The 14836-nt window shown below is 33.4% G+C and overlaps 1 protein-coding gene across 1 annotated transcript; it reads left to right on the plus strand.

The window, feature by feature from the left end:
• Window positions 1–361: 361 nt before the first annotated feature.
• LOC145580133 (ADP-ribosylation factor GTPase-activating protein AGD12-like) lies at window positions 362–13091 on the plus strand. The gene is made up of 9 exons (XM_081637491.1): window positions 362–626; window positions 1736–1826; window positions 2187–2268; window positions 4034–4109; window positions 4395–4558; window positions 4884–5031; window positions 5542–5658; window positions 10024–10119; window positions 12762–13091. The coding sequence occupies exons 2-9, from the start codon at window positions 1790–1792 to the stop codon at window positions 13041–13043; spliced, it is 1002 nt and encodes a 333-aa protein (XP_081493617.1). The 5' UTR covers window positions 362–626; window positions 1736–1789; the 3' UTR covers window positions 13044–13091.
• The last annotated feature ends 1745 nt before the right edge of the window (window positions 13092–14836 follow it).

Here is a 14836-nt window from a genome sequence, read left to right on the forward strand (position 1 = left end):
GACAAGGTTTGAACTCAATACCTCAAGTTTCAAAACTATATTGCCTGCCACTAAGTTATACCATATCATATGTCATTTTATTAAAACTAAATATAATTAAGGATTTTAATCATGAAATTAATGTAGTAACTCAAGGCATCGCCCGAGGCCTACAAAATAATTCCATTATTATAAAATAAGTTAACAACCAATACAATAGATCAACAACATAATTGCATAACAATCCCCTCAAAAACAAAAACAAACAAAAAAAAAAAAATAAAATAAAAATTGCATAAAAATATTTACCTATATATCCTAAACAATTTACAAATAATTACATGTAATCAACTAATATTTACATCAACAAGGAGAGCGCTTGACTATCGGCAAAATGCGCGCGATAGGACTACTAGTCATCTAAAAGCTGCCCCTTTCCCTTCTCTTTCTCTCTCCTCTCTTCCGGTCTCGTTCCTCTTCTACCCCCTCTCTCTCCTCAAAACACCACCACGCATCACGCCACCGCGCATCGCACTGAGGCACAATCCAGCCATCACGTATCACGCTCCACGCCACCTCCGAGTCACCATTTAGCCACCGCAGAAGCCAACCGTCGCTGCAAGCAAAACGCACATTAAAAAGTCAAGGTTAGAATATCGATCTATTTTTTTTTTTTTTTTTTTTTTCTGATTATAATTAATTTGTTTATGTAATTGTAAATTTAGTTTATATTTCTTGAGATGATTGTATAATTGCGAATTGAGAATACCGGTGCCGGCGCCGCGAGTTGGGCATGTTCCAGAGTTGTGACCGTTGTTTGAACAATGAGAACACCGCCTTGTCATGGCGGAGTAAAATGGATGTTTCAAATTTTTAGAAAAAATAGATTTGCATGTGGGGTTGAAAAAATTATTAAACGAAATAAATTGGTGAGATTGGATTATGATTTATGAATATATAATTGTAAACTTGGGTAAATTGGATTGGATATTGAATTGGGTATATAATTAGATGAGATGTTTTGAATTTTGATTTCATGATTTATAGAAGAAGAGTAAATTTTGAGAATATAGAAGAAGAGTAAATAGAAAGTGAGTTTATCTTTTTTTATTTTTATTTTTATTTTTTTGTTTTTGTGGGTGGGATTGAAGTTTTGTGTGTTTTTTGTAAATTATTTATAGGAGGAAGAAACAAAGAAAAAGGGTAATAATCAGTTTTTAATTTTGGACGGTTGTTTTTGGGTTGTGTGGGTGGGTCAAAGGTGGGTTGTGGTGGGGCAGTGGGTGGGTTTTCATTGGTGGTGTGTGGGTGGGTCAAAGGTGGGTGTTGGACGGGTTTTGACAATATACGGACTATTCTCGGCCATCGTTGATAAGACTTTTTCTTGTAGCGAGGGGATTGAGGGAAAACTACTTAATACCCTCTGCAATTGTTATCATTGCCATTGTGAGAATAGCATGATACTATAGCATTAGTCTTATCTGAGAAACATGTTAACAATTTGTAATAACACTATAATTGTGTGAACAGTCCTGAAGACTTCACATCAATTGCTTTGTGGTTAATTTAAAATGTTTTCTCACTCTTGTCTTTGTTGGATAATCTTTTAGGTTCTCGTAGGAAGAGAGTTTATTTTGGATGGGTGGAGTCTATAAATTTGTAATAACACTATAATTGTGTGAAGACTTCACATCAATTGCTTTGTGGTTAATTTAAAATGTTTTCTCACTCTTGTCTTTATTGGATAATCTTTTAGGTTTTCATCGGGAAGATAATTTATTTTGGATGAGTGAAGTCTATAAATAAAGCAATGAATAACCGCTCAGAGCTTGGTAGACCCACCTCAGGTACTTGTATGTTTTTGCAAATTGCAAATAACTCCTCGTTATGAAATCCCCAAACATCTTATCTCCACTTGTTGGGGTTTCTTGCCTAGATTTTTAACACCAACTCCAAGGTTTATGATTAATGAACGCAAGAGACGTTTATGAACCTCTTTACTAGTCTAGATTAATTAGGGTCAACACTTTGTGTTTAGACCTCTTGGAGAATCCTACATTTCTATCAAGAATGCAAATTATACTAGGTCATTTTGTTGTCGTAATTTCGGGAGCTATTGGATTATAAATGTGTTTTTATTTTATTTTAAATAAATTGCAAGAGGGTTGACAAAGCATGTTTGAAATCTTACCTCATTCCATTTTCAGGTAAAAGAAGGCTTAAGGATCTACTGCTTCAAAAGGATAACCGCTGTTGTGCTGATTGCAGTGCGCCAGATCCTAAATGGGCGTAAGTTGTTCTGTTATGATTCTAACAAATTATTATTTTTAATTATCTACACTCCCTTTGTAGTATTTTTTTTCTTTCAATGCTCATTTTAGTTTCAATTTCATTCTTGTTGGCTATTTAATGCTTTTTTGAGAAGCACCAGTTCTTCGGGAAGAAATTTCACAATTTAATACTTTTAACTGAAGGCACTCGATCCATTTCATTAATGGCAATTCTGCTAATTTCAATACAATCCTTGTACATCTTTGTCCGCAATTCATTTGATTGAACCCAAATAGCTTCACGTATTTCTCTCCATCTCTCTCCTCACATTCTTCTCTATCAACTTGTTTCTGCTATCATGGAACTCAGTCATGGCCCATATTTCTCCAGCCCATTTTTCTCTTAAATGTGTATCCCATTATCCCCTGCTTTTAAAATGTTCAACCCCAGACCTCAGTTATATAATTGTTTGGACTTTGGAGTGAAGTTGCAATTTACAGGTTTGTTTGCATTCAGATCTGTGCTTCTTAGAATTAAAGACGCAAGATCAAGTATAAGGAAGCAAAGATATTATTATGTAATGTGTACACAGTGCATGCTTGTTGTATATGCAACATAAACTTGATGTACCTAGAGTTGTGTGTGTGGGCGTGTGCGTGTGTGTTTGTACATATATGTAACTTAGGGAATGGTATGCAAGTGTGCGTACATATATGTAAAATAGTGAATGGTAAGGCAAGAACGGTATGCAAGATTGCAAGTGAACAGTTTACAGCAACTGCAAGGTGTTATGGACTTTAAGTACATAGATTCTCTTTGTTATCCTTCTGTGCTTGTAAAACTGCTAAATTTCTGCTTGTGTTGGGTCCTTTGCAAATACTCAACACACCCTTAGGCTTAAGATATCTGCTTTCCATTCTTTTGTCATTCTTAACCTTTTTTCCAAGAAGCATCCACTAGTACTAGTAGTATAGCAAATAAGGGTAAGAGGTGTGGTAATAATGGTTGTTATCACATGTGAACAAGGGTAAGTAAGGGATTTTGTGTATGAACAGTGAACACAGCCAAAAAGTGAAGAAAACATACCAATAAAGAAATGGTGCAATTAATATGCAAACTTTCAAGAAAAGAAAAGGGTGCAATTATAATAATAATAATAATAAAAAAAAAAAAAAAAAAAAGAGGAAGTAATTGTAATTATAAATGGCCAAATTGTGCATTAGCACATTTTAAGTGTTGTGAATATTAGGAAACGGAGGGAGTATATTCTCCTTGGACATAGTGGCTGAGTTTGGGTTATAGTGTTTTACTTTTATATTTCTTTCTTTTTAACGCATTTTCTTGTATGGTTAGTCAATACTCAATAGTGTTAAATGTATTCTCATTCACATGATCCTTTTGTAACATTTTTGCTTTTATCTAAATGGTTCTTATTTTAGTGTAACTATTTAATTTAAACATTAATGCTGGTCTTTTATTTATGAATGTTACATATTAGAATATCCTTGGCACAAGGTATAAACCTTGGGGATGGTGATTGGGATGTAACATATGCATACCATATGCATGACTATTACTGAGAAATATATATATGCTTGATTTAATTTTTATAATATTAAACGCATTCTAGTTCTTTTCGACAGCATGTCCACGTATATTAACTTGTTGCAATATCAAGTTGAAGAATTCTGCGTTTCTACACTTATAGTAACATATTAGTGATTTGTTTTTATTCTTTTCAGCTTGCTGATTTTATCATAGAATTGATTCTTCTTTTTTTCAGATCTGCAAATATCGGAGTTTTTATATGCTTAAAATGTTGTGGTGTGCATAGAAGCCTTGGAACTCATATATCAAAGGTACTTGCACAAGTACATTGTATTGATCATCTTAGTATGTTAGTAATTTTCCCAATTTCAGCAATTAGTAGATTTATTTTATACTTTCCCTGTTTTCTTTTATTTGCAACACACCTTCATAGCACACACTTTGAGGAAAAGATTAGGTAATACAAATGGACAAAATCCAATCCCTTTTTTTTTTTTTTTTTAATCTTCTCAATTGTAAATGTTTTCCTATTACTTCCTCCCATATCAATGGCGGTTTTTCAGGGTGCAACTGTTTTTTATTTGTTTTTATTTCAGGTTTTATCTGTGACATTAGATGAGTGGTCTGATGAAGACATTGATGCGATGGTTGAGGTTGGCGGAAATTCTGCAGCTAATGCAATATATGAGGCTTTTATTCCAGATGGATTCTCAAAGCCTGGACCTGATGCAAGTCATGATGATCGTATGAGATTCATTAGGTTTGTCGCCTGAATTCTCTTTCAAATAGCTGTTACCAGATCTAATATGCAGTATATAGACGAATGTCTCCCCTCTAAATTGCCTATCTCTAACGCTTTATTATGTCTCGCTCTACATATTATCCTTTATGCTCAAGTCGCAATATTTGGAGTAATTCAATACATTTAACATGACTGTATGACACTAACACTTTATGTTTAGCTATTTACTGTAAAGTGGCTGTTGAGGTTCAATGATTTTTTCATATAATTAGGCATAGCATTGGCTTTGGTGGAAACAGAGAACTTTGTATTTATTTATATACTTTGTCAATCGTCAATGTAGATCTAAGTATGAGCTTCAGGAATTCTTGAAACCTAGCTTGCGAATTCTTTCAATGTCTTCTGCAAAGACCTCGCTTCAGCCAAGCTTTTCCAAGAAGCTAATGAATAGTTTCCGAAGTTCTCAATCATCAAAAGTATCGGAAAGCTCTGTAAGTTTGTCCTTTTAGTTTCTTCTATTTGTATTCTTCTTGCAGCTGATTTTGATCTGTAATGTGAAGGGAAAAAAATTTATATATAATGTCCCAAAACAGAAACCAAAGCTATCAATTAGTGTTTCCCATGTTCTGAGGGGCTAGTATGGTAAACTATTTTTGTTAAGCTACTTACTGCCCTCAAGCTCCTTGTATCAATGCAGTTTTCCTGTCTTACTGTATTTTTTGTAAATTTTTCATCTTTTAATACCCATTAAGATGTTTGTAACGAGGATAGTTACTGGACCAACCTAGGTTTAGCTTTTGTGCTTGAATGCTCTTGTTGAACTCTGAAATAAGAGCATAGGACTAATACTTTTCTGATTAATTTCTTTTTAAGTTTATTGGTATTAATTGTCAAATTGATTTTTGATATGATTAAGAAACTTTTGTCATTACGTTGGTTATGTCTATAATGAAAGGATGTCTAACTAGTGCACACTTTTGATACATGAACTTGTTGAACAGGAAGGAATGGTAGAATTTATTGGAGTATTGAAGGTTAAAGTAGTAAAAGGGACAAATTTGGCCGTCAGAGACATGTTATCTAGTGATCCTTATGTTGTCCTTAATCTAGGGCAGCAGGTGAGTTACGCAAACTTAACATTTTGGTAATTATTTCAAGGCGCTGGAATAAAATCTCATAGGATATTCAGTTGTCAGTTACATCCTGTTTGGTTACTCCTTTCAGCTTTTTCGTGTTCATAGCAAATGACTATGTTACTGTATGGTTATCTATGTTTTCATTGACATGTTGCAACACCCCCCACCCTCATGCCCGCACATACATACGCACTGAAATTCTTTTTCTTAAATATTAAATGTGCTCATATTCCATTTCGAGGTTTTCACACAGTTTTTCTTTTTCTTTTTCCCTTAATAATATAAAATGTACCCGCATTCCATTTTGAGGTTTTTTATTTGCTAAAACTCCTTTCGCTTACATTATATCTCCCCCCCCCCCCCCCCAACTACAATTAAACCTTTGCACTCCACTCTCTCCAACTTTATCTAGTTATTTTATACGAGTTATATACACCAAACAGCACTGAACTTTGGCAAAAGTATCAGTTAGAGTACTGAACTTCAGTCTTTTTCAATTAGAGTACTCCAATGGTCACCGGAGGTAAAGAATCCGATATTAACCACCTGTAACCGGGTGCTTCCTATTGTACCCGGTTTTCATATTTAAAAAAAAAAATTAATTGATTTTTTTAATGATAAAAAAAAAAGCCCCCTTCCGTTCCTCTTTCCTCTCCCCAACTGAACTAGCCTCCACCCATACCCGTTCCCGTTCGCCGGAGCCATCCCACCCTCTTCCTCGCCGAACGGTCACATCCCCACCCATTTCCCGAATTCTCCTTACCTGCACTTCTCATCACCATAATTCACCTGCTGCTTCTCCAACCTTAACACACCTCAAACCCCGTAACAACCATGGCTGATTTGCACACTGCTTCTCCAACCTTCACACGCCTCATAAATTTGCCCGCATATCTCACAGCAGCCGCACCATGCATCCTCACACATTGATAATATTCCTCTCACCAACAATCGACAATTACACCCTGCCACGACCCCCAAACCGCCGCTACAGCAGCTCCTCTCCATCAGTCCCACCAAAGCACACAGCAGCCGCCATTTACAGCAATTTATGCCCCAAAGCAGCCCAAAATGCCTTTCCTTATCCAATTTTTACTGAATCATCAAATTAACAATTCGGTTTTTCAATTTTTAATCACTCAAATCAAACAAGAAATTGAATTCGTATAATCAAATTAATTGAATTGAAATTGTTCTTTGGTAGCAGAAAAATCAATTGGCAAAATTGAGGTGGATCGGAGTAAATTTCGTTTGAGAGTGTGAAAATCAGAAAATTTTGTTCTTTGGTTGCTGAAGGTTACTAAGTTTAGTACTCTACCAGAAGTACTCTAGTTGCAACATTCCAAAGTTCAGTACTCTAATTGAAACTTTGGCCAAAGTTCAGTACTATTTGGTGTATATAACTCTATTTTATACACCCAGGCACTTTTTATTCTTTTTTTTTTTTTTAATTTTTTTATTGCATCTGTCTTGCTTTTGATTAAGGTTTTGATTGATTGACTGATCTGTCTTGCTTTTATTCACCTTTTCTTACACCCTTATAACTACTCTAGGAACAAGTTAATGTGTTCATTAAAGCAAGCAGAGGGAAATATATAAAATATGATATTAGTTTTATTCCTCTATATTTTTTACATCAATGATACCCTAAACGTGGTACGTGGCCATGTTCCACGATCCAGTCTTGGAACCTGGTACTTTCACGTACCATTTCCTCGTCGATGGTGGCAAATTATATCGTGGCTCCGACTTTAGGATTATCATCTTTTAGATTTTAGATTACTACAATGATACTTGTTTTTGGTTACATTTTCAGATTATATGTTTAAGATGGTGATCATTAATGGGGGATGGTGAATAGTATTAAAATATGTTTTATTATTAATATTTGTTTATTTAAATTAAATGTGGGCAGCTACCATATGTATCCTTACTCTTTGTTATTGGAAGGTGGACCCTTATTATTCTTTAATTTGCTTAGTAAGTACTCTGTACTTATTTTCTCTAATCTATTTATTACAATGGTTTACAACTATATGTTATGTAGATATACTGATATATATATGGATACTTGGAGTATTTCCTTTTCTCTTGGTTCAAACCTAGCACAAACTACAATCTTATGATTAAACCAATGTCTTGGGTAATTTAGAGGCTGTGTTCCAACGTCCAAGTTCCTGTTCCCGTTTCAAGTTCTGAAACGTCTTGTATTTCGTGCAATGGTTGTCTACATAAATAAATCAATGTGTGGAGTCTTTTGCCCCTTGTTAAACCCAAGGATGCACGGGTACGCCAACCTCTTGACGTTTCCCGTACTGGGGACGTATTGGGGACGGGTACGGTACGGGTACGGCCCGGATACATTCCCAAGGCGTACCCTTGAAAAGTGGTACGGGAAGAAAATTTGGGGACGGCTGGGAGCAACTTCAGAGACGTTTCGGGGACAGATTACCTCCTTTTTCGACGTCCCCAATAGAAGCCCAACCCACTTTTTTTAAAAAAAATTACTTACCCGATTTTGATTTCTTGAAAACCCTAAAATTTGAAGAAGCCACCAACATTTTTTAGCACCTGCAGCGACACCAGTGACTGGTGAAGATCCCAGGCAGCCATTACTAAACCTTTGAGAGAGGAGAGGAAGAGGAAGGTTTTTTTTTTTAAAAAAAAAAAAAATTATTTAACTTTCTAATCTATTACATTTCAATTGGTATAAAATAATGATATAAAGTACTGTAGCTTACTGTACTAGTAGAAGTACAATGTGGAATTGGAAATAGTGAAGCATTGTCACGTGGAATAGGTAAAGTAGCTATAATTGTATTAAAAAAAAAAAGAAGAAGATAAATTAGCAGTAATTCTGTAAGTTTTTTTCACTCCCTTTTTTTTTTCTTTTTTCTTTTTAGTCTTACTTCACATCTATTACTATGACTCATTCAATAGAATTTAGGAGTTTTTTTTTTCTTTTTAAAAACATAGTATGGATTATTTTATAAACATCGTATGAATTTTAATATTTCTGTTTTTTTGCCGTACCCGTTTTTTGGAATTTTCATTTTGCCGTTTTCCGTCCCTGTATCCGTACCCGTTTTTGTACCCGTGTTCGTTTCAGTGCAACTTGGGTTAAAGCTAAAAGATTTTGGAGTTAAAATTCTGATTTGGACAATGTAGCTTGGAACATGGGATGTTCCAAAATTTGGTATGGAACAAAAACGTGGAAAACAACTTCTAAAGTACTCAGGAAGTTGGATTATTTTTAATGATTGTTATTCGTGCTAGACTTCAGGCTTGAACAATGAAAGACTCCTAGTTGTTTATACAAGTGTAAACCATTTTAATAATCCCTCGGTATTTTATAACTTGCTCCATTTATCCGAATATGGAGTTTTAGGATGAATAGTAGAAAGTATTATGATGAAAAGCAGAAGTGAGTATAAGTGGGGAGGAGGAGAGAAAATATGAAAAATATTAAAAAAAAATGATGATGAGATCACTAGTGGGAAGGAAAATAGTAAATTATTGTTAAAAGTTTACAAAAAAGGAAATAGAACAAATAATAAAATATGACCGCAAAAGTAAAGTGGGGCAAGTAATAAAATATGGAGGGAGTTAATAAATGAAAGAAATTTTTTTGGAAAAAAAAAAACGCTATAGGAGTAGTTCTTAAAATATACAAGGAAAAGAAGGGTCCACTTTCCAATAAATAAGAGGAAGGATATTTGGGTGGTTGTTTCCATTTAATTTGAATAATCAACTAATCATAAAAAATAATAAACATATTTTACTAAATGTAACACTATTCAGCTTCTTCTACCGTAGGCATAGGTTACCATCACCATCTGTCATTAGTGATCTACATATTCAAGATTTAACTGGAAAATGTAGCAAAAAAACTATATTAAGTATCATTCTAATCCTTAAGAGAAAATCTCAAAGTCAGACCAATGATATGGTTTGCCACCTTTCACTATCCAATATGTGAAACTTTGCGTACCGGTATGGGAAAGTACTGCAGGACAAATGACCCGGAGTGTGGCCACAGACCACGTTCTGGGTATCCCTGGTTTTTGACTATAATTGACTTTTGTCTTACTGGAGTATCTATGAACAAGGACCTTTTCTTTCAAATTTGTGGGGTTGACGCATGATTCTGTATGCATTCTGCCTCCCCCCCTCCCTCCTCCCCTCCCCGGTGGGATACCCTAAGGGTTGATTACTCTAGGGTGATATTTTTGGTGTGTGTCATACTTGCTTTTTCGGTTAGCATAGATTTATATAAACCAATGCTGTATAAACTTTCTTTTTTTTTTTTTTTTTTTTCCCAATGTTCAAATTCATTTACTGTCCCAGACTGTACAAACATCTGTTGTAAAGAGCAATCTGAATCCAATTTGGAACGAGGAACTTATGCTTTCTGTACCTCAACGATACGGATCTGTAAAACTGGTAATTTTTCCCTTTCTTTTCTCTTGACTCCATCAGGTGCTCTTATTTACTTTGCTATTTGTGCAATGTGCTTTTCCTGCTGGTTGCTTTTATCTATTCAGTGGCACAATTGTGTGAAACTTGCTTTTCATATGGATAACTGTGAAAAAAATTCTTGATGTTGGTTATTATTTATATTTCAAAGTATTTGATTATTATGGATTTAATTTAATTCCTTCAATTTTGTAGACACAGTAGTTTCCTAAAAAAATATTGAGCTAAATCAATAGTTCTCAGGTTTAGAAGTGAGACCAACTGCACTGTATTAGCTAAAAACTCTTATTTGCCCTTATTTGATCTTATTATTCAAAATAAATTGATTAAAATTTGTTGATAGCTTAGCTTAAATTTGTTTTGGGGGTCAATAAACAAAGTATTGAGGTCATATTTTAGAAATTTGAACTGTAATTAGTAGGGATAGTTCCAACTTGATATTTGGAACCTGTTAAACCGAATCATAAAATCTTGGAATCGGGTTTGGAACTTTCGGCTACACGATTATATATATAATTGTTAAAAATATTCGATATACTTGAGAAGGTTTATAAAGTGAAGAAAATAAATGTTTTATATTTTTAAGGAAATTTGTGGTAAACCACCGTAAAAAAATTTAAAAACCCACTTAATTTTAAATTTTTTTTTGTAATTTGTCACCACCAACAGAACAAATGACCAATGAATTGTTAGTAGTCAATGTTCATTTTCCTGTAGGAGGTGGTGAATTACAACAAAATGTTTTAATTGGGTGGTTTTTTATGACATGTTTTTTAAATGGTGGATTTTCACAAAAACAAAATTTCCTATTTTTAACTGTATGTGTAAATATTTTCTAATAAATATAATTTGATGTTCTATCTAGCATCATTTTTTATGTTTCTTAAAAATTGGATGCATATCGAATTTGAACCTTTTTTTTATTTGCACATGTAGTTCAACAAATACGTAGTACAAAACATATGCATATAAAGATCTTACTCCCTCCGTTTTTAAATATTTGCTCTATTTCTTCATGCGTGGAGTTTTAGGAAAAATTGGAGAAAGTAATAAAATATGGAGAAAATGGGGTAGGAGGAAAAATAAAAAATTGTAAAAACCAATAGTAGTTGAGAGAATTGGAGGAGAGAGAATATGAAATTAATAAAATATGATTTATGTTAGGTCCACCGTCCACTAGGTGAAAGAAATGAATTAAATGTTGTAAAAGTTTTACAAATAAGGAAATGGAGCAAGTATTCAAAAACGGCCGAAAAAGAAAAGTGGAGCAAGTATTTAAAAACAGAGGGAGTATATACTCCGTACATGAAAATTTTTAAATACTTTTTTTTTTTTAATTATTATATTATTATTTATTTATTTATTTTATTTTATAGATTTAAGGTTTCAATAATGCTCTTTCTTAAGCTGAACAGATACATTCAACAACCTTTGTATTTGGAATGCATGTATTACTGTAGTATTTTTGGATAATTGAATATCCAATCGGTTCATAACTTTATTATCTGGAACAATCCGGTTTATTTTTGTTGTTGGAACCACTAATTTCAATCCTGGGTACCTAAAATTTTTGCATGTGGATTTGAATTTATTTATTTTTCTTTATAAATCAATTTTCCCCTGATCCTATTTGGTTTTCTTATTTGGAATTGAGAAAAAATTCTGAAAAGTGATGATTAAAAATTGGAATCCATGCATATAGGGAAACAATAAATTTTCGAAATTTTACATTAAATAGTCTCATTTTTCAAAAGAACGAATACGAAAAGGAAAATGCTATACATAGCCCTTAGGGCTACATATAAGCATAAAACACTCTTTAAAATTGTTTAAATTTAGAAAATCATGACAAAAACACACTAATTACACTGATGTACACGTGTTTTTGTCATGAATTCCTAATTTTATACAATTTTCAAAAGTTTTTTTTAATGTTTATATATAGTCTCAAGGGTTATGTATATCATTACCCATAAGAAAAATAAAGGAAAAAAGGGGGACTGTAATAAATGTGATTATTGGGAAGAAAAAAATGATGATTAAAAATTGGAATCCATGCATAGGGAATTTAATTAGTGGAAAATTGTTTTAAAGTTGTACGGAAAATAGAATGAAGTAAATTTTTTTGGCACATTAGCTAAATCAATAGATGAAATTGATGGAAATTTTTTGATCATATAGGGAAAGATTTCATGTGGAAAGAATTTTTTAAACATTCAAATTGGGAAATAGGATTTAAGATAGTATTATCTCCGGTTTTTTTTAGTTGCAACTTTGGAGTATTATTTGAGAGATATAAAATATTCCAAAGTTGCAATTAAAAAAAATCGGAGGTAGTATTAAGGATGCCATGTGAATTTTTTTTTTCAATATGATTAACTAAGCAATGATTATTCTAAAACTCTATTCCCTAATATGAAAGGTATTTTGTGATAACATACAATGTTTGTGATACCATATGATAATTATATTGCAGCTGACATGGGCTATGACTGACTCGTGGATTAATAGTACATCAGTACTGCTACTGCCAAAGTGCCAAATAATTATTGATTTATGTGTCTGATGCATTCTGTGGTTGGTATTTTCGTTTCTGTCTTTCACTGCAGAAAGTGTTCGATCATGACACATTCTCGGCTGATGACATCATGGGTGAAGCTGAGATCGATATCCAGCCGTTGATAACCTCGGCGATGGCTTATGGAGACCCAGGAATGTTTGGTAATATGCAGATTGGGAAATGGTTGAAATCACATGATAATGCCCTTGTAGAAGACAGCATTATTAATATTGATGATGGTAAAGTTAAACAGGAGATTCAATTGAAGCTCCAGAACGTCGAATCTGGAGAGCTAGAATTAGAAGTGGAGTGGATGCCTCTTGAGCAATAATCAGTTAATATTAAACCCCAGAATGTAAATGATTGGGGAAAAGAAAAATCACATGAACTTCACAATATTTAGATGAAATAACCGCCATTGTAAGATTTCAGTTTTCTATCTTCTGTCCTTTGTGTTTAATTTGTTAATGATCTGTTTCATAATCACTGAAAGTTCTTAGTGTACTATTGGTTTTAAAACTACAGCTATTCATTGAGAGAGTTTTACTTTAAATTATTTTATTGATAATTTTTTCTAAGATATTGAAAGTTAATCATGAAATCGGTTGATGTGTTATTAAATAGGCCAACATCAGCGTTATACTTCCAAATAGCAATTGACTGGGTTCAAACACCTACGATGCACAAATCTTTATTAATAATTAAATTTAACATTACCTTCCCTCAATTCTAATCATTCTCATCTCATGGATCGTTGATTGTGTCAGTCGTTTTGTCGTATATGTTAACTTGTTCTCTTGCTAGATGAACATTACAGAGTATTCTTATACGTTGTATATTGATTTCTTAAATATGATCATAGTTCATCATTTTTTTGCTCGTAAAAGTTATTGGCACTTGGGATGATAATACTCATAATTTTGTACATTTATATGTGTGGGATTGATGTTGTATTAGTTTATATAGGAATGAATACTAGCATTGTTTTCCTTCTCTCCTTTCACTGATTCCGCCATTTTCACTTTATTTTCTCTTCTTAATCGCCATTTTTCACTTTCTCGTACTTTATCATATTTCATCGACATCTTCGTTTTGCTCATGTTCTCTATATTTTCGACTATATTTCGCCATTTTATGAAATATTTTTCAGTTCAATATCTTCTTAAACTAAAAAACAATGAGGTCGAAGAATGCTAATCAGTGGCCGGCTAAGAATGCTGAAAATTACAGCGATCAACTAGGAACATTAATAGCTAAATAAAATTTTACATCTACTCATTTCTTATGTTTTTCGATTTAAGTTTTTTCAGTATGTTTAAAGTCGCTATCACGGTTGGAGCATAGACAACAAAGGTATGAGTAGAGGTCAAATGCACACCGCTGAACCGGAGTGAAATTAAATGCATGGTTGCAGGTATTGTGTTTTTTCTATGTTTAACAAATTTTGAATTTTCATTATCTAACCTTGGGTTTAAATATATTGTTTTTGTAATAGATGATATGTTTTATGTATTTGATTAAATGACTTTTCGATTTATGAATTTGAAATTTTAAGCAAAAATCAGATTTATAATTTAGGTATTTTTTAAGTTTTCGATTAAACCTATTGTTTCAAATATGTTTTATTTTATTCAATCAGTCGTCCTATCGCGTGCAACAACTTTTTTTGTTTGTTTGTTTGTTTGCCTTAATTATAGTGAATTGCTATTTGCCACAATAGAATTACTCAAGCTATGGTATTAAATGACCTCCATGCCCCTTTTAATTTTGAAAATTACATACTCATCCAACCATCAGTAACTTTGACATACTACACTAAACTTGACCCTCCAAGCCATGGCTCCACCTTGACCATCAACTCCACCACATGTACCGCCACTAACCCTAACCATCCACCACGACGGGTCCACCTTGACAACTAGCCTGACCACCAATATTGTAGATTTACGACGGTTGACCGCCAACATTGTACTTTTCGACCACTAAAATGAGTCGACCTGGTCCGCGGTCATATCCGAGGCACTTGGTGGGGACAGCAAATCTTCGACGCCGTCAAGTCAGGTATATGTCGAACCTTTTTTTTTTTTAATTTTCCGATGTACTCGGTCGCATGTAATACGCGAT

Source organism: Chenopodium album, chromosome 14 (assembly GCF_948465745.1).
Source record: "Chenopodium album chromosome 14, dcCheAlbu1.1, whole genome shotgun sequence".
NCBI classification, from domain to species: Eukaryota; Viridiplantae; Streptophyta; class Magnoliopsida; order Caryophyllales; family Amaranthaceae; genus Chenopodium; species Chenopodium album.

Coding starts and splice junctions, on each gene's coding strand:
- LOC145580133 (XM_081637491.1), top strand. CDS start 1,790: ATGAATAACCGCTCAGAGCTTGGTAGACCCACCTCAG. Junction 5,032..5,541: donor CAAAAGTATCGGAAAGCTCT/GTAAGTTTGTCC, acceptor CTTGTTGAACAG/GAAGGAATGGTAGAATTTAT. Junction 5,659..10,023: donor TCCTTAATCTAGGGCAGCAG/GTGAGTTACGCA, acceptor TTACTGTCCCAG/ACTGTACAAACATCTGTTGT.